This window comes from Rhinolophus sinicus, linkage group LG02, assembly GCF_036562045.2.
Source record: "Rhinolophus sinicus isolate RSC01 linkage group LG02, ASM3656204v1, whole genome shotgun sequence".
Classification (NCBI taxonomy): Eukaryota; Metazoa; Chordata; class Mammalia; order Chiroptera; family Rhinolophidae; genus Rhinolophus; species Rhinolophus sinicus.
The window spans coordinates 171,212,601-171,232,162 of NC_133752.1; the positions used below are offsets into that span (position 1 = coordinate 171,212,601).

General features: G+C 37.5%; 1 protein-coding gene across 3 annotated transcripts in view; it reads right to left on the reverse strand.

Annotated features, from left to right (window-relative positions):
- PTPRO (protein tyrosine phosphatase receptor type O) overlaps window positions 1-19,562 on the reverse strand; it is a 198,452-nt gene that overhangs the window by 91,275 nt on the left and 87,615 nt on the right. For 2 of the 3 annotated variants that reach the window (XM_019744758.2, XM_019744759.2), the window contains exon 2: window positions 7,797-8,070. The exons of the other annotated variant lie outside the window; for it this stretch is intronic. In XM_019744758.2, the coding sequence (XP_019600317.2) occupies window positions 7,797-8,070 (274 nt within the window). The remainder of the gene's footprint in view (window positions 1-7,796; window positions 8,071-19,562) is intronic. 3 annotated transcript variants of the gene reach the window in all.

Below are 19,562 nucleotides of genomic sequence, written 5' to 3' on the forward strand. Positions count from 1 at the left end.
GTCTCACTGTACTAAATTATGAGGCAATTGAACAGTATTATCTTTCACTTACTAACTCTATTTAACTGTTATCAGTATGAAATTTATTCCATTTAACTGAAGTTTTTCAGTGAGTTAACTTTATTATTTTGTTACATTCAGGAGATTTTATTTTTAAATTTTATTTTGTTTATTGAGATCAATTAGTTAACTTTAAATTTAATTAATTAAATTAATTTCACCTACTTTACCCAATTAAAATAATTAATGTAAATGATTATATTTTTTATTTCTAAACATTTTAATTTATTTACATTTATTTTATGTGTTTGTTTTACTTCTGTAAATGTTTGCTTCCTTATCTTTTGGTCCTTTTTAACATTTATCACTGTGCACATTATAACATAGTATTGATTTTTTTTTTTTAGATTGCTATATAAAACATAATCTGAAATGTTAGAGCTTTTGTTTTGATGTCTATCTTTTCTTAGCATAGATTTCTTCATGTATTTTGAAATATGGACCCTCGGTTAATTTTATATAGTATTATCTCCTAATTTCTTGCTTATTCTTTGCTGCTTTGAGGTAGTTTAGCATTGCTTCTTTTCAGCTCATCAGAACCCCCTAGCACCAGAGCACATAACATTATGTTGGGGTTCTTGATATTGTGGATGATAAAGTGGCTATCACAAATTCATTCCCTGAGCCTGAGGGTTACTGAGCTTGGTCTTTGACAGCAAGCTTGAATGTGTGTTCCCTGAATCCCCAGGTTTCCATATATGCTTCTTTCATAAACGGGAAGAATATTTGCTCCAAGCAGAGAGTCTCTCTCTGTGCCCTATCTAGTGTGAAGCATTCCAATCCTTCTTACTCGACTAGGGCCCTGACTCAGCACTTTCTTTTTCCAGATGTAGAGCTCAGAGGCACCGTGACTTCAACCCACTTTCCCACTTTGAGTTTCTGTTTTGTTTCTGATCCATAGCTATCATGTTTATTTTGCACCTAACAATATATTTCTGGTTTTCTGTTTGCTGTGTCGTAATAACAAAGAGTGTATGACAAAGCCAAAATTTGCTGCATTATTTGTACCAGAAATCTTAATATTAAATTCCCATTTTTTCTTTTAGTGAAAAATTTTTATATGATCATTTTTTTCTCATTAGGTGTTCCACTGAAAACGGGTGTTAAAATTGAAGAATATTTTATATTCCTTAATTACTGTTGAACCATTCACAATAGATCATGAATAGGAAGATTTTTAAAGTTCTGGATATGACAATTTTAGACAGGAGATAAAGAAACAAAAGCAAATGTGAAGCAAATCTGTGGAAAGCAAGCAGAAGTAGCCCTGCACTTATTAGCAACTGCTCAGTGCTAAGAGGTGCTTCCTTCTAAGATCACTCTGTTTTGATGGGTTAAAACTGAAGATACTATTGGGTCAGTGATCAGAAACCTTTGCTTTTGATGTGACTCTTCTGACATAGTCCTTTTGAGGGAGAGAAACCTGGGTGCTGACCCTCACTTCTGATGGCAGGAATAGGAAAATGGGATCAATCCTGGGTTCCAGGCCAGAGCTCCTGACTTGTATTTAGATGATGATTTGAGACCTGACTTGATTCCTCATCTATATCCAAGCAGGTCACTGAGGTGAGCTGGCAGCAGCAGCCATGCTCAGTCCAAGACAGGTTACTCTCACACCCACCACTTTAGTTCAAGTCTCCATCATTTCTTTCCTGGAATATTTTGACAGCTTTCTAAATTATTCTTCCTGCCTCCAATCTCACCTTAAATTTCTTACTTGTTTCTCAAAACTTCTAAGCCTAGAGACTACCTGAGACTCTTACTATTGTCAGAATCAGTCTTAAACCGGTCACCTCAAGCTTACTGACTTTTCTCTGCCCAATCTGTTTTGATGCTCCTTTGCTCCCAACCACTGGAGTAATTTTCTATTGCTTATATTTATTGATCATACATGGAGATATACATTTTGTTAAGGAGTTTTTTTTAACTTTTTTTTACATTAAAAAAATATTTACATTATTTTATAGCACCCTATACCAAATTAAGCAAACTACAGCCTGCAAGCCAAATCTGGCCTGTCACTTGTTTTTGTATGACTTGTGAGGTAAGAATGGCTTTTGTATTTTCAAATGATTGACAATAATTAGCAGAAGAATAATACTTTATTACACATGAAAATTATGTGAATTCAAATTTTGGTGTCTTTAAAATTATATTAGAACATGGTCATGTTTGTTTGTGATTGTTTGTGGCTGCTTTTGTGCTGCAACAGAGCAGAGTTGAATAGTTGCAACATAGACTGGATGCTCCACAAGGTATAAAATATTTCTTATATACAGAGCAGGAGCTCGAGGCCTTTACAGAAAATGTTTTCTAACACTTAGACTAGATTATAGATTAGAAAACTAATATTTCAAGGAAGTAATAATCTGCCAAAGGCTACATTACAGTTTCTAGATTTCTTTGGCTCTAAAGTTCGTGCTTTGAACCACTACTCAAAATATCTTCTTGGTAACTAGTCTATTCCAATGCAAGAGTCATGAGCCTATGGCTCGTAGCTCTGTTACTAGAAGAAAATGTCCCCCAATCAAATTATTTTATGTCATTTCTTTGTATAAGACCTGACATCATTCCTTATCACTTATAGATTAAGGTTTAAACTCTGTTGTAAAGCACTCAAGGTTCTTCCCAACATTTCTAGTCACCTTTCCTGTTATTTTCGAGAACCATAATGCCTGCAATCTTAACTCCTTGCAGCTCACAAATGTGCCATGCTGTGCAGTTTTCCACTTTTTTTAACATGATTCCCTTTCACTCTGACTGTAACACTTTCCAATCTTTATTAATTTGGCAAATTTTCAGTAATTTATCAATGATTTTTTTTTTTTTTTTGCTTGTGGTTCCTTCCATTGTTCCCAAAGAAGGCTAGGCACTCTTTCATAATTCTCATATAGCAGTTATCATATTTTTGTAGTGACTTGTTTATTTGTCTTTTCCACTTTAGTATTCCATCATTGAGTGTGGGTATTTTTATTTATCTTTATTTCTCTGGCACCTAGGACATGGCATAGGGAATGTAAATAATATTCATGAATTATTTTTATTTGTAATCGATGCATTTGTGTAGAACAGTGTATTTGTAGAGTGTCTCTATGTGTGTTCTTCAACATTTACTAACAGGTCTTTACTAACAGAGGAGATAGCTGTGTGTAAAGAATACTTTCCAATTTCTAAGCAATTGTTTTCATGTATTATTTGATCTACTGAGAAACTACTCCTCTCTAAAGTATGCACAATATACTGAAGGTTCTCAATCAATTAAATATTAATCAGATGTCAGAGCCTAAGGGTTATGAAGTTCTTTTGAACTGGCCAAACAACTTGTTTGTGCTGAATTTATTCTTTGCCATCATTTCTCAGCTGTTTCTGAGAGCACCGGACTCAGAACGATAGAGAAATATCAAAGGATAGCCCCAGGCTCAATTGCTTTGTCATTGCTGATTCCATCAAAACAAGGATCCAACACACGATAAATGACTGAAACGAATGTATCCTTATATTCTCAAGAGCAATGTGTCAACTCTGTGGGTAGATACTGCAAATGTTTCCTAAATTTTAAAGAAAAGCTTCCTGTTAGAAAAATAAAGATGGCAAAAGTACATCATTAACTGACAAACAATGGTAATTTTAGAGCTCAAAAGTAATCTTAGTCATCATGTATTTTAATTCCCTCTTTTTTGAAGAGAAAGCTGAATCCAAAATGTCACCTCATGCCTGATGTCACAGAAATATTTGTGCAATAATCCCCAGTTTCTTTATTCTCAACCTATTATCCCTTTCAAAATCTGAGATGATGTAATTGAGTCTTTAAAAATGGGATGAAGAGGAGAGACGATAAACCATAATTCATTTTTACTTTCTAGAAATCAATGCAAATTTCCTCTTCTGCTTAGAATGTAGGAAGTGGCAAATCAATACAACCCCCAACACACAAGAAGAAGAAAAAGCCAAAGAATCCACCAGACCATAACTTTTCTTGCATCTTTCAGAGAGGAGAGATTACAGGACAACAAAATGAAGTAAATTCCAGAGTGACAAGCCCCTCTGAGGACAGAAGGGACACACTAACTGTTTTACCAGTAGCAGAGCATGGCAGGAAGAAGGGGGCATAGTTAAAGCAGGAAAGAAGAAATCACCTAAGATTTTAACGAATTCATAAGGCCAAGTTTGTTTCTAAATGATGGTTTAGAACTTCTCTGTCCAGTGCGTCAGTTGCTAGCCACTTGTGGCTATTGAAATTAAATTTATAATGAGTGAATCAAAATTCAATAAAATTAGAAATAAGTGGCTACTGTACTAGACAATGCAGATATAGAACATTCCATCATCCTAAAGTTCTAGGACAGCGCTGGTTTAGCGCGATGGCAAGTCCCACACAGAGGTGAAGTCCACACTCTCCAGCTCTTGTCATGAGCCTTGAGCAAGTGCTCATGATAAATACCAAGGGCAGAGAGCCACCCTCTGAGGAGCAGGCATGCAGATCGGCAGCCACGAAGAGATCAGGGAGAAACCTTACTCAGTTCCTTGCGCCTTTCTTTCTTGAATACAAAACAGAAACCTTAGGCATTTGGACAGGGCCAGAAAAATCTTTCCCTCCAAGTTCTCAGGCGAAGATACCCCCCTTCTGAGGGATGGGTCAAAATGAAAGGCGTCTGTTCCTGGAAGAGTTACAGAAACTCTCTTGGGCCCATTGATCGTGCACTGATACAAAGCAGAGTTCTGCTACTACTGGTGAAGAGGTAGAAAACTCTCCAACTCAAGACCTACCACAGATTGAAGGTGGACTTTGGCTGTCAGTGTAAAACAAGGAGTAGGAATGCTGAGACTGCCCCACTTAGGTTTACAAGGTCTGCCCAAGCCTGAGGCTGGACCAAGAACCTCCCCTGTCCACACCAAAAACTTAGCACTAGTAAAAAACAACAGTAGCCCATGGCTAGGGGAGGGGCAAAGTCATGGAGCTCTTCTGTGGAGCAGGTGTTCAGGGCTTGCTGAGCACAGAAGCTAGAAGCAGAACACTGAGAAATACCCTCTATCACTGCTGGCAGCCTGCCTGTGGAAGAATTGAAATCTGTGATGAACTGAAGGAGACTAACACTTTAAGGTCAGTCCCATTATTGACTAGATTGACTCACCCCTGCACACTAACAGCCTCTCAGTATGGTAGATCTAAATGAAATTCAACAATATAAATAACTTCATCAAGTATAAAAGCTCTAAACTTACACTGTCAAAACTGGTAGCTACTAGCCACTTAAAGTGAAGCTAGTATAACTGAGAAACTGAATTTCCAATTTCATTTAATTTTAATTAATTTATGTTCAAAACTAAAAAAGTATTATTTTTATATTGATTATATATTGAAATAATATTTTGAATGCAATGGATTAAATAATGTTATTAAAATTAATTTCACTTTTTTCGTAAAGTTTTTTAATGCATCCATCAGAAAATTTTTTATTGATATGTGATTAACATTCAATTTTTATTGTCTAGTGCTGGTCTAAACACTCCAGTTAAAAGGCAGAGATTTTCAGATTGGAACAAAGCAAGATCCAACTCTGTGCAGTTCAAAAGAAACCCATTTACATACAGAGACATCAGTAGGTTGAAAGTAAAAGAATGAAACAAGTCTACCATGACAATACTTAATAAAAGAAAGCTAAAATGCCTATATTAATATCAGACAAAACAGACTTCAGCACATGCCAAATTGTTTGGGATAAAGAGGGACATTGCATATGATAAAAAGGTCAGCTCATCAGGAAGACATATTCACCCAAAAGGTGTTTGCACCTACAACATAACAACAGGGCTTCAAAATACGTAAAGCATAAACTAAGAGAAGTGAAAGGAGAAATAGACAAGTCCAGAGGCATAGGTGGAGACTTTCACACCCCTCTATCAAGCACTGTTAGAACTAGTAGATAGAAAATCAGTAAGGGTTCAGAAAACTCAACAATCAACTTGACCTAATTGACATTTATTAGAATTTCACCCAACAAGTGCTCAAAACATACACACCATGATAGACCATATTTGGGACCATAAAACAAATCTCAAAAATTTTTAGGTAATTGAAATCCCACAAAGTATGTTCTCTGATCACAAGAGCATTTGCCTAAAAATCAATAAAAAGATCTCAGCAAAATTGACAAATTTTTGATCATTTAATAACACACTTCCAAGCCCACATGTCAAAGAAATCACAAAGGAAAATACAAAATATTTAAAATGGAACTCACTATGTGTGCTAAAATTTCAATGAGATATTCTAGAAATCTTCTAATCATTTACTTACTTATCAAATGTCTTCATGAACCATTAGCTAAAGGGCTGACTCCTCCAGCTTTGTCTGATCAGCGGTGGCTGAGTGCATGCTAATAAATGCTGAGTCAGCACTTCACTACAGTTCTACTTTGCTTTGTGTCTTAGTCTTTTTTTCCTGGCTCTTTCTCCTATTACTTGCTCAACTAAATTGAATTAATATTTATTGATCACCTATTAAGCACAAGACTCATTTAAGATGCTTATAAAATTATGAGTAAGGCAGAGCTTCTGATTTCAATGAGTTGTGTAATAAGCATTATATACCTAGATCTGCTGCCTGGATCTATTAACTCGCAATTCCCCTTTTCTGGAACTTGTTTAAGACAGTATTTTACCCGGTAAGTTCTTCCTTTGAATCATTTAGGTCCTAGATTTGTTCATTATAGCTATAAACTTTGAAGGTCTTAACTCTGGGCTGGTCCTAATTTTTAGGAATCACCAGTGGGAGTCTGCCTGGGAGTCTGCCAAGGGAAACCGAAATTAATTTTTGACAGACATGTTAAAAGTATGTCCTCTAGCTTGATTTTGAGTTTGAGCTTTCTTGGTGTTTCTCTTTCCTTTTATCCCAACAGACAATATCACTATGTTCTTTTCCTTAACTATTGCCAAAATGATCATATACAGCTGATATTCTAAAAAATTGCAGCCTCTGGAAAATTTGTACTGATGAGCAGTGAGCAAAAATGACTTTGCTGAGCCATCAAATTGCTCTAATGATAAACTCTATTGTATAGATGACAGTTTTTCTTCCATACCTCAACATATACAGGAGAACTGCCTCTTACTTTGAGATTAGGTATTCAAGTCAGAGTAAAGTGAAAATCACATATAGTTAAAACCACTCCTAAAAAATACCTATATCAGCATTAACTCTTTGGGGCTGCTGAAGGTTAAAAGGCCAATGATTTTTTTCCCCCGATTGGGCAGTGGAAGCGAAGGGTATTTTGAGGGTTAGATTAGGAGTTGTGACTGATAAATTATACCTTTTCTTTCCCTCATAAAAATGTATAATTGAATTTGAACAGACTAAATATGAGTATAAATTCATTGTCTCAAAAACCAAATTGCTTAACATAAGAATATGTGTTATGGAAAAAATAGCTTAATTATGACATATTACTAAGTTACACAGCATGGTCAAATCACGAATCTAAAATTGTCATTCAGTCTTAAGATATTCTATCTCATTGAGGTTTACCTTTTTTGGCTTAAAACAAATTTTTGTTTAACAAAACACTATCAAACTTCAGCAAGAACCTTTATTCTTAATATGAAGCAGAACTTGAATTTATGTCACTTCACTTCAAGGCAATTGTTCTTGCCATTCTGGGTTGACTCTCTTTCAGTGAGAGTCCCACGAGAATACACCCAAAGAAGAAAACAGAGGACATATTACACATGATGCTTACTTGTTAACACAGTGATTGATCTGGATGGCTTGGTAACCACATGTCCATTTACCACTACAAGAGTGATTATATAATAAAGGCCATGATAACTGGCCTTAAAGATAACAGGAGGAGGCAAAGTACTGTTGAATTGCTCAAATTTGAAGAAGTAATTTTTTGATTCACCAGTTATCTTCACAACATACATAGATGATGGACTCATGACATCTGAAGCTTCTAAAGAGACAACGATGCTATTATCATCTTGAACAGTTACATGGAATGTTGTAGCATTCTGTTTAAGAAAAGAGAAAAAAAGGAAATGGAGGTCAAATTCAGATTATTGACAATAAAATTATACTGAGATAATTTTTACAAAGCTAATGTTTGTGGTAAGCATTACTTTGTAAAATAGAGTTACATAGCTTACAAGGAAAGGCAGAAAGAGAGAGATTAATGCTTATGTCTAATGATTTTCTCAGGATTTTACTTTCAAGATTCTTCTCCATTGAAGAGTTGCTCCCAGTTCATGGGTGTAATAAACACAAAATCAACATCATGGAAATAAGTAAATAATGAATGAATGAAAAGTATCTTGGCATCCAACTTCCAGAGAAGTCCTTGGTTTCAGCTATGCTGGAGAAGATACATGGTTTGAAGAAGCATTGTATTTTACTTTGGAGGAAGAAATGTTGTGATAGTCCTAGGAGAATTCTAGAAGAATGTTTCAAGGCAGTTATTTCCTCTCTCACTTCTCACCTCCCATTTTTGGAAACACACACACACACACACACACACACACACACACACACACACAAAACCAGCACTGAGAAACCTGTGATAATCGTCCTCATTAATGGTGAGCCAGTCCTTAATAATAGAAGCTAAGAGGCTCTTTGAAGAAGGGACGAGATTGAGCATCTGTACCATCCAAGGGAAAGTGAGCTGTTAACAGATGAAAAACTATGCTCCAAATCTCCAGATAAATGTTCATGGACAGTATTTGAAAGAGCATTTGTGTAATTGGTTTAAATAAGTTTTCCTCTCAACTGCCCACACTCCACAGGCAGAATCAAACACCTCATACACTTTGTACCATGTGCTGCTTTGTTTTTAATTTATCTTCTGGGTATGCAGTACGCTGGGCAAGTAATTTCATGACTCTGAGCCTCAGATTTCTCTTCTAAGAAAGTGGGACAGAATAATTGCTGAAACTTGGTAAGGACTTGTAAGGACTCAGAAACGAAGCCAAGTAGTCTATAAACATAATCATCTCATTTAGTATTCAAATAACCCCATGAGACAGGTAGTATTCTCAATCTCAGGTTGTAGTTGAGGAGACTGAGACTCAGAAAGATTAAGTCACTTGCCTAGGGTCACACATCTAGTTTGGACTCTTACCCACTGATCTACACAAACACCAAAATTGAGCTCCATTATTTTTCCACCTGTCTGTTTGTCTTCCCCTCTTGATTTATTTTGCTAATCCTGAGTCTGACTCACAGTATACAACTGGTGTTTGTTAAATGAATAAAAGAATTACTGACTGTATTAATTATAGGTGAGCTTTTGCCTCTTAGAATTAATCTATTTATGGATTTTAGTACCTTACATATTGCCAGCAGACAAATCAAGCCTACAATACATATCAGTACCCTAAAAGAGACTATGAGGTCTGACAATTCAGTTTGCAAACTTGTTGCAATGCTGTTGCTAACCTTTTTTGATATCAAAGGGATTATTCATTATGAATTTGTACCAACTGGACAAACAGTTAATCAAGTTTACTATTTGGAACTGCTGAAAAGGCTGCATGAAAAATACGAAACTGACCTGAACTTTTCCCTATCAATTCATGGCTCTTGCATCATGACAATGCATCAGCTCACAAGGCACTGTCTGTGAGGGTTTTTAGCCAGTAAACAAGTAACTGTATTGGAACACCCCCCTTACTCACCTTATCTGGCCCCCAATGACGTCTTTCTTTACCGAAGATAAATAAATATTGAAACGAAGACATTTTGATGACATTCAGGACATCAAGGGTAATACAACAACAGCTCTGATGGCTCTGAAGAAGAGTTCCAAAATTGCTTTGAAGGGTGAACTAGGCTCTGGCATTGGTGTATAGCTTCCCAAAGGGAGTACTTCGAAGGTGACCATAGTAATATTCAGCAGTGAGATATGTAGCACTTTTCCTAGGATGAGTTCGCAAACTTAATTGTCAGACTTTCGTATATAGGCCTAAAAATGTACAGATAGTTTTTCTTATTATATAATTCTTTTAGAAATCTAGTTGTATAGGTCCTAGTATTTTTAAATATTATCTCACCATTAACAGAAGTTTAATTCTATGTTAACATTTAATGGACTTAATTGTGTTCATGATATTCTAAGCACACTAGACCCAAGTCCTCTAAGGGCAGGGACTGTGTCTTGTCTCTAGCTCTATCTCCAGCTCCAAGACCAATGCCTGGTATATGCCAGGTGTTTTGTGAGCTGGGTAATCTTTAACAGATTTCTGTAATGTGGGATAAGTCAGTATGAGCTGGCTTTTAAAATGTCCCTTTATCCACATGGTCTCATCCTCAGACACATGGGCAGGTTTCTAATATTGAGTTCTATACTTGTTGGGGGTGGTTATCGAGAGGATATGACCATCGTTGACCCTCATGCTGGACCCCGGCATCTGGAGGCTCCTCACCCACTCCTCTGTCCTTGGAATGTGCATTCCACTTGCCTTTCCCCTTGCCAGAAGCTGTCCCGACGTCCAGGCCTTGAGCTAGAAATATGCTGCTGAGACCATGTCGATGGCATGTGTGACTGATCCCCAGTGAAAGCCTCCTGTGTATGTGCTTGAACTCTGTCAAGGCCTCTGTATACACTTTTAAGATTTGATGGGCTGTGCAGAGATCTGCTTGTCTTGTGTCACCTAAGACAAGCTTCATAAACAAGCTTCATAAACCTAAGTGAGTCCCTTTGCTTATGAAACTTGCCACTTATCAATCTAGAATATTCTGTCTTTTTTCCCTCTCTGCCTGCCCTCCTTGTACACGCGTTGGTTTCAGATTATACCAGGGTGGTTCCTGGCCAGTTTATAAACCAGCAGTACTTCTGGGATCAAACATAAAATGTGACCCATTCTATACAGTCATGCACTCCATGATGACATTTTGGTCAACAACAGACCATGTATGCAATGGTGGTCCCATAAGACTATAAAGGAGCTGCAAAATTCCTGTTACCTGGTGATGCCATAGCCATTGAGCTGGGAAAACCGCAACGCATTGCTCATGTGTTTGACGTGATACTGGTGTAAACACATCTACTTTACTGCCAGTCGTATAAAAGTATAGCACATACAATTACCGTGTTTCCCCGAAAATAAGACCTAGCCAGACAATCAGCTCTAACGCGTCTTTTGGAGCAAAAATTAATATAAGACCTGGTCTTATTTTATTATAATGTAAGAGCAGGTATAATATAATATAATGTAATGTAACGTAACGTAACATAACGTAACATAACATAACATAATATAACATAATATAATATATAATATAATATATATGACCCAGTTTTATACTAATTTTTGCTCCAAAAGATGCATTTGAGCTGATTGTCCGGCTAGGTCTTATTTTCGGGGAAACAGGGTATGCACATGAGAATGATAATAAATGACTGTGTTACTGGTTTATGTATTTACTATACTACACATTTTATCTTTTAGAGTGTACTCTTTCTACTTATAAGAAAGTTTGCTGTGAGACTGTATGCTATGCAATGCCAGCAGCAGCCTCATACACCATTTTCTCCTGCGCTTGATTTAATCTCATGGTTTTTGGCACAATATCATGCTGTACAGACTTGCAGCCTCGGAGCAATAGGCTGCACCATATAGCTTAGGTGTATAGTAGGCTATGCCACCTAGGTTTGTGTGAGGGCACTCTATGATGTGTGAACAACAAAAAAATTGCCCAATGACACATGTCTCAGAACATATCCTGGTTGATCAGTGGCACATGACTATTATTATCAGTGGTCCTGGTGGAACTGGGAGGCTAAACTAAGCACTGAATGTCCAATAGCATTGAAATCTGGCTTTTATTCATTAGTGATTATAGAAGCTGATTTACTAACTCAGAGAACAATAAGTTTACAAACATCAAAGTCACAATTATTAAGAATGTTTTGCTCTATGTTTTAGCAGCCAATATCTGAAAGTTTTTGTGATGATGAAAAGAAGAATAAATAGATTCTATTTTGTTAAGTGTTTAAGAAATATATGTCTAACGTGCCATGATACTTCATAGATAGTGAATCTTCCAGAGAAAGGGGCTAATCTTCCAAAATCTAATGACAGCTTGGGGGATGATTGTATCAGCCATGAAAATAAGCACGGGCCCAGGTGCTCCCAGGTTGCCAAAAATAAAGCAGGGTGCGCTAATCAGATTCAGTCCCTGGGACTAATGAGAAGGCAGCCGGCCAAATGAGATCCAGGCAGTATGCCTAAAAGAAATGTCATCTACGGGATGCTATTTCTTCTCTGTTCTCTTTGCTTCAGCTTTTCCTGGAATCCATATTAAGGAAAAAATTCTGAATGTACGCTGCAGGCATGTAATCCCTGCTGAGAAGTAGAGCAAGAAGGAAGAGTTAAAAATAACAGAAGTGAATCTGACAAACTTAGTCAAGGCCAACACTGATTTACTTGGCGAATAGAAAAATACTTAAACCTTTTCTTTTTTTCCTGGGACTGGGTATTGCTTGACTCTGCAGTGAATATATTTTCACTAAACTTTCCTTTGCATAACAAGCTTTAATATAGAAATTTCTCCGGTCTAACACCCTCATTTCACACTTGATGGAACAGTGGTGCAAATGTCACACAGCTAATAGATGTCAGAACGAGGTCTGGGATCCACAGGTCCTTATGACTATTGGCATTTCTCTGTCCTGAACTATAGGTAAGCTGCTTGAGGCAGTGAAAGGGGCCTGAGTGCAGCCAGGAAGGGGGAACCCAGGAGTCTGTTACCTGTTTCATAGCCAGTCCGGGAGGCAATAGAACATACTGGAGAAAAAGTGGGCATAACTGAAGAGTAGAAACTGAGGATAGGTCCCTGGGGTGTGGGACAAAGAAGATACATACTAGTCAGAAATCCTGGGAAGTCTTCCACCAGCCCTGATAAATGTAGCAACTATTATCTATTGATTCCCTAATCTGGACCAGGCTTTGCACTGGGCATTTTAATTATGTTTTTTCTTTAATTCCTTATAAGAATCTTCAGAAATAAGTGTTATTCTCCCCCATTTTACTCAGAGAAGTTAAATAATTTGCTTAAGAGCACAGCAATAGACTTGGCATGACAGAGACTGAGTTTCTATTCCTTCTCTGCAGCTTATTGTTACCTGTGAGAGCTTGGGGAAGCCCAGGGACCTCTTAACTTCATCTTAATTTATAAATAGGGGTAATTCCTGTAACTCATGGGACATAAGCAAAAATCCCATGAGTTACAGGAATTACCTGTATTTTATAAATGGCTTTTATTAAAAATGCTAATAGTATGAACTCCGTAACTATTAGTTATATTACAAAGGTTACTGTGTTTTGGTTAAGTCTTGAATCACTCAATGACCTTTTAATTATAGGGGTTCTATAAACATCCATTTAACTAACTTCAAAAGGCTATGAAATTCTGTAATTATGTCACTGGATATTTTATTCACAGAGCATTGGAGAGCTGTCCATTTATTAATTCAACAGCAAACAAACATTAGCTAAGTGCCAACTTGGCATCAGGCATCATGCTAGGTGTTGGAGACAGGCAGATGAGTAAGACACGGTACTCAGACTGCAGGCACTCAGGTTCTAATGAGAGAGGCACATCAAGCGCATAATTATAACACGATCTGAGTGTTACTATACTAGTTACGGACTTTGAAAGACTGTCCTGTTAATATCTGTTTTTTGTGCCTGTCTGGAATCCCGTCTAAGATTGTACCCTCTTCTTTTGTAGCACTGCTTCTTTCCCACTATATAGCCAATAAGGGGTCCTGATGGGGGTTGCTAACTATCTGCCCAACTCCCAGGTCAGAGCAGGAGGTACTGTGACTCAGTCTGGGTGAATCACTGTATCCAGTCCCCTCCCCATGAATACAAGTACAGGGATGCAGCTATAGACCAAACCTGACAACCAGAATACTTGCCGTGAAATTTTATAACTGGAGTTAGTGGGAAGGAGCTTTCTTCTCTAGTTTCAAGTAGGTATGGATGCAAAGCTAGATAAATCAGCATCTATTAGGTTGGTGCAAAAGTAATTGCAGTTTTTGCAATTATTTTTAACCTTTTAAACCGCAATTACTTTTGCACCACCCTAATACAATTTCTTCCCCATGAAGGTAGCTGCTTGAGGGAGAGGCTGCGGTCTCCATCATCCTAAGGCCCAGTCACTGTGCAGTGTGTGGACATGAGTGAATAAATCCCAGTTTACAGTTTAAGTTTTCTAAGCTGTACTTCCAAAATGTGCAGCCAGAGGTGCTGGTCAGTACAAGAGAATTGTTCAGTGCTGTAGACATAGGGAGAAAGAAGCAATAGATTCTGCTTCTGCAGATGGGTGTGAGGGAAGGCTACAGGGTAGAAGTCATGCTTGAAAGGTGCTCAGGAATTGACCAGGGGGACAAAGGTCAGAAAAGTCATCTGGAGAAGTGGGAAGATACCCCATACTCCTCTCGAGGGGTTACGTAGTGGGAGGATGCTCCGAGGAGAGGGTTGATAGCCCTGTCCAAGGTGTGCAAGGAATTTGGATATTTTTGAGGCCAAAAGAAATCATGAATTGTTTTCATGTAGAAAAGTGACATGATTAGACAGATCACAGTGTAGAAAGACCAGCAGAGTTAGGAACTGGCTGACTGGACCCAGCTAAGGTCAGAGGACAGTAAGAAGGCTGTTGAAACAGCTCAGTTAAGACGTGATGAGGGTTCGAGCAAGTGCTGGCTGCACCGAATCTGCCTGCGTGATATGTCTCCAGAACATTATTAGGGCTCCAGCTGGCAACTCAATCAATGATTAGACTTATTAGAGGGCATTATAGAAGGAACACTTAGAAAATTCTGCTGTGCTAAGGTTACCACATGAGAAGTAATGGGATGCTCAGTTCTTTTAAAGAGGAATATGACTGATGTCCGGTGCTTACATAGCACTTACAGCCATGAGCCTCTGTAGACATTATGTAATTCATCCACTTAGCCTCCTGTCCAGCTCCCAGGAAACCTTTTCAAGCAAGATATCCTTTCCTTTTAGTTCCTTCAGGAAGATCAGAGTCCCGCAGCTGCCTTGTCAGGGCATGGCTCCTCTTGACATTTGCTTAGAATTATTCACAAGTCTCTTTCAAAAATTTTCAGAGCAGAATTTGGATGTTGCTCTCAAAGGCTAGGAATAGCCTCCCCTAATTTTCCATTATTTATTTAGTAGTTCTTCAGATATGTTTTGAGCAACAACTGTGTATCAGGAACTTTGTGGGACTCTGGGAATACACTATTTCTGAGTAAAGAGAAAGACATGTCTTATGTGCCTTTGTCTTTCCTAGAATTGTGTCTGGTTAATCATAATAGCAGTGATGATGGTAAGGATGATGATGATAACATAATAAAGAACATTTACTTATGCAGTTCTTCTTATGTGCTGCCAGGAACTGCTCTGAAGCTCCTACAACAGGCTCTTGATAAATGCTTGCTCAATGGGTGTATTTGCAATCTGCTGTGTAATACCAGACTTGTTTATATGTGTCCTAAATATATCTTTTCAGGTAGAATATGCCAGTTCTCTCTTCTTGCCTGAGTTCACATGCACGCCAGCTCTGCCTTTCATTTTTGACATGCTCAGATATATTCATTTCTGTCTTTATGATTTCTTATACGGAGCCTCCATCTCTTATGCCTATCATTTGGTAACAGGGTCCCAACTCAAATGTCAAGCAGGTAATATAACGGTGAGAAGCAGTCAAGGGTAAGTGGATTGAATGATGGAATAGTTGGAAAATGAGAGGGTAACTGCATTGTCTACCAGCATCATTAAAAAGCACAATTACAACAAAATAAAGCTATATGGGCCAAAGAAAACACATTTACAGTCCAGTCTCAGCCCACAGCCTGTCAGATTACAACCTTTAAATTTGTTGCACTGCCTTTTCTTTGATCAAATTGCTCGTTTTAGGACTTTCACCTTCTAATCCTACTCTATTTGCTCTGCCCAACCAGAATATAAAATAACAAAATTCTGCTACCCATTAAGTACTAATTTAAAATAAATACAAATGATGTTTTCTTATCAAGTTGCCATATGAATGTGTGTAAAATGTAATTGTATTATATATATATATATATATATATATATATATATATATATGTAAATTCAGTAATTATTTCCTGAACTCCAGTGTGGACTTGGAGTGGCAGTTCTGCAGAATTCCTAATTTTTGGAGATTAAAGAGAATATGATGGAGGAAAGAATTCAACCTGGCATTTTTAATTCAAAAGGAACTGTTACGCTAATGAGATATGCCAAGATTTTATGTGATATGTAGGATAATAATATCAGCCATATATCATATTTTATGTTTTATACAGTGTTTTCAAATACATTTTCCCATTTGATTCTCAAAACATCCTATTATCTTCTCAGTTCACAGATGAAAACACTGAGGTGCAAAGAATGTTTCTCAAGGCTTCTCTATGATAACATGGAGGAGCTGGCACTCAAGGCAATTCTTGGGCTACATATTTTATGACTGTTATAATACAGTCTCCATACTAGAAGATCCTGGAGCCAAAATGATTTCCCAAATGCTACCTTTCATATCTGTACTTAATTGATGGTGCGCTTACTCAGCACACACCATGACTTATTCTTCTAGGACATGATTGATAGATGCTCATACAATGTGCTATCACACAAAAGACAATTTTGGAGATAGAAAGAAATTTTAGAGCTAGTGGAACCTGGGTTCAAATCCCACTTAAGGGATAGTCTTTCATTTGAATCCTTGAGGCTCAGTTGCTTGAGGTAAATTATGGAAATACTAAAATCTATTATGACTAGATTTTTGTGGGGAACAAATGAGATTACATGTGTATATTACCTACCCCAATATCTGATATTTAGTAGATCCTTCAAAAACAATAGCTAATTGTTACTATAAAATTTATTATCTATGTTTTCTCATTGATTTTTTGGGGGACATGTAAATTTTAGAAGTTGTATATTTTTGTGTATCACTAACACCATGATTCATACATGGTTCAATGCCATATATGACTTTCAGTCTATTCTGACTTTTCAGTTCATTCTGACTTTCAGTCTATTTACTCAATAATCAGTATTACCCCTTTTTGTGGCATCATGAACAAGAGCAGCCAGGATTTCTTTTTCTATTATGCCTGTGTATTAGAGGCTGAGTTAACCTATTTGACTGAAGGTTACCATGGGAACACTTTCTAGGACCTACTGTGCTGAGAAGTTTAGGGGCCTGTGAAGCTGTGGCTGGCTGATGACTGACTTTGAAGGAGGTGAGTCCACCATCCAGAAAGCCACTAAATACATTTGTTCTCAGCAGTTCAATGATCTGGCAAATTCTAAAAATATGCAACATTTTTTCTGGCTTAATGTGTTATGAAAAATAGGGGTTCCTGACAGATTAATTCTGCCCATGAAACAAGTGTTATTTTCATAAAATGAAGCACTTACAAACATAATTTTGCCTGAATTTTTAATTCCCTGTCCCTCTTTTCTATCCTTACCAGTATTTATAGTTTTAAAGTGGTTTTACCTCAGAAAGATGCTTGTAAAAATGTAGCTGCCCCACTTATTGAAAGATACTGTGAAAGATGATGGTGCTAATCATTTATTTAGAATGGATGAGTTCCGTCAAATTTCCCCACAGGCATGAAGTGTCTCTCCAACTGTGACACCAGTTAATTAAATTCTGGTGATAGCTAACAAAGAATGCAGTCTCCTTACTAAACATGCAGTTCATAGCATATTTAGGTGTGACTCTTGTGACCTTTTGTAAGCACTGCCCTTTAACTCCCCTTGTTGAGGAGTTGCAAACATCATCAACACTGTCAGACGTTTAAAACAAATAGTTTCTGTGTCCACTGTCACTGAGATTTTGTGATTTTCCTAGAGGCTGATCCCTCCATGCCAGATAAATTAAAGCCCAGAAGTTAAGGGAGATGAAGTAACACACATGCTTTGCTTAATGTCTACCTTCACGGAGTTTTTAAAAATTGAGTGCCTACTGTGTTCTTGGTGCTAAAGGTATGTTGGTTAAGAAAATAATTTAGTCCCTGGTGTTTGTAGTCTAAGCAAAAGAGAGGAAATATAACGTTTTAAATAATTACAAGTAGAAAACGCGCTGTTAAGAGGGGCATGATATAGAGAATAGTCAATCATGTTGCAACAACTATGTGTAGTGCCAGGTCGGTACTAGACTAATTGGGGGAAATCACTGCATAAATTATATAAATGTCTAACCATTATGCCATACACCTGAAACGAATATAAAATAATATTGAATGTCAACTGTAACTGAAAAAAAAAAATAATTAAAAAATAAAATAAAATAAAAAAGAAGTGCATGATGATGAAAGAGGGCCTTAGCAGGAGGATCCAAGCTAGAGGAAGTAAGAGACTACACAGGCTCCAGTAAGAGTTGGCCTGATGATGCGTTGGAGAAAGAAGAGGATCTATGAAAAAGAATGTACATGAAAACCTGAGAGCTGGTGAAAGCATAATGTATTGGAGAAATCAGAATAACACCAGCATGGCCAATAGTGGAGACTAAATCGTGGGATACCTTGTAGATCCTTGTAAAAAAGTTGAGGCTTATTGCTACAGGCAATGGGAAGCCACTTATGGGTTATTAAGCAGGGGAGTAAAATTAGATTTGCATTCTGTAATGGAAGAAAAAAATGTATAATGGTAACTGCTGGCTCCCAAATTTCTATTGGGGGGAACTTTTAATGAAAACTACATGACGATGAAGCATTTGGAATAGAAGGGAACACGCTAACGGTGTGAGCAGAGGAATCTAGGCAAAGAAAAAGACAGCCAAGTTAGTATTCAAGTTACAAAGAAAAGAACGGCTTTATTTCAGAAAGTAAGCAGGAGAGACAAGAGGGGAGGGGCTAGAAAACAACATGGAGAGAAGAGCCGGCAAGGTGTGGTGATGCTGGGAGATAGAAGGGACAATCAGCTAATGGAAATATCCAGATGGTGAGGAGGTCAAAGAGCATTTTAAAACTGGAAATGCCTAATGTTCCATTGAAAGTGCATTTTGAGTAGCAAACGCTTCTCTCCCTCCCCAAATCCCAATCTTTACTAACGTTTGCTACACCCGCAAGTGCTTTGTGTGAGTGGATCACTTGGGGAATTTGGTGAAGGGGCTGAGTTGCACATCCATGTGTTAGAGCACAGAAGTGGTATTTATGGAAGCTGGAGCCTGAGGGAAGAGGAAATTGTGAGAATTAAAACCTCCCTCAAATTGACAAAAATTCCAAGGGGATTTGAGCTTCCACTGGCGATGGGAAGGGATTTAAAGCCTATTTCATTTAGGTTTCAAGGGGCAGAAAAATCCTCTGGTTACAGTATGCAGAGCTGGTTGGTAAGGATAGGCAGAAGTAGGTGTGATGGATGTATTCTAGAAAAGAAATGATGGCGGTGGCTAGGACCAGGATGCTGTAAGGAGACAGTTAGAGGACATATTCCTCAGAATTTAGTGAATTGAGATTTGA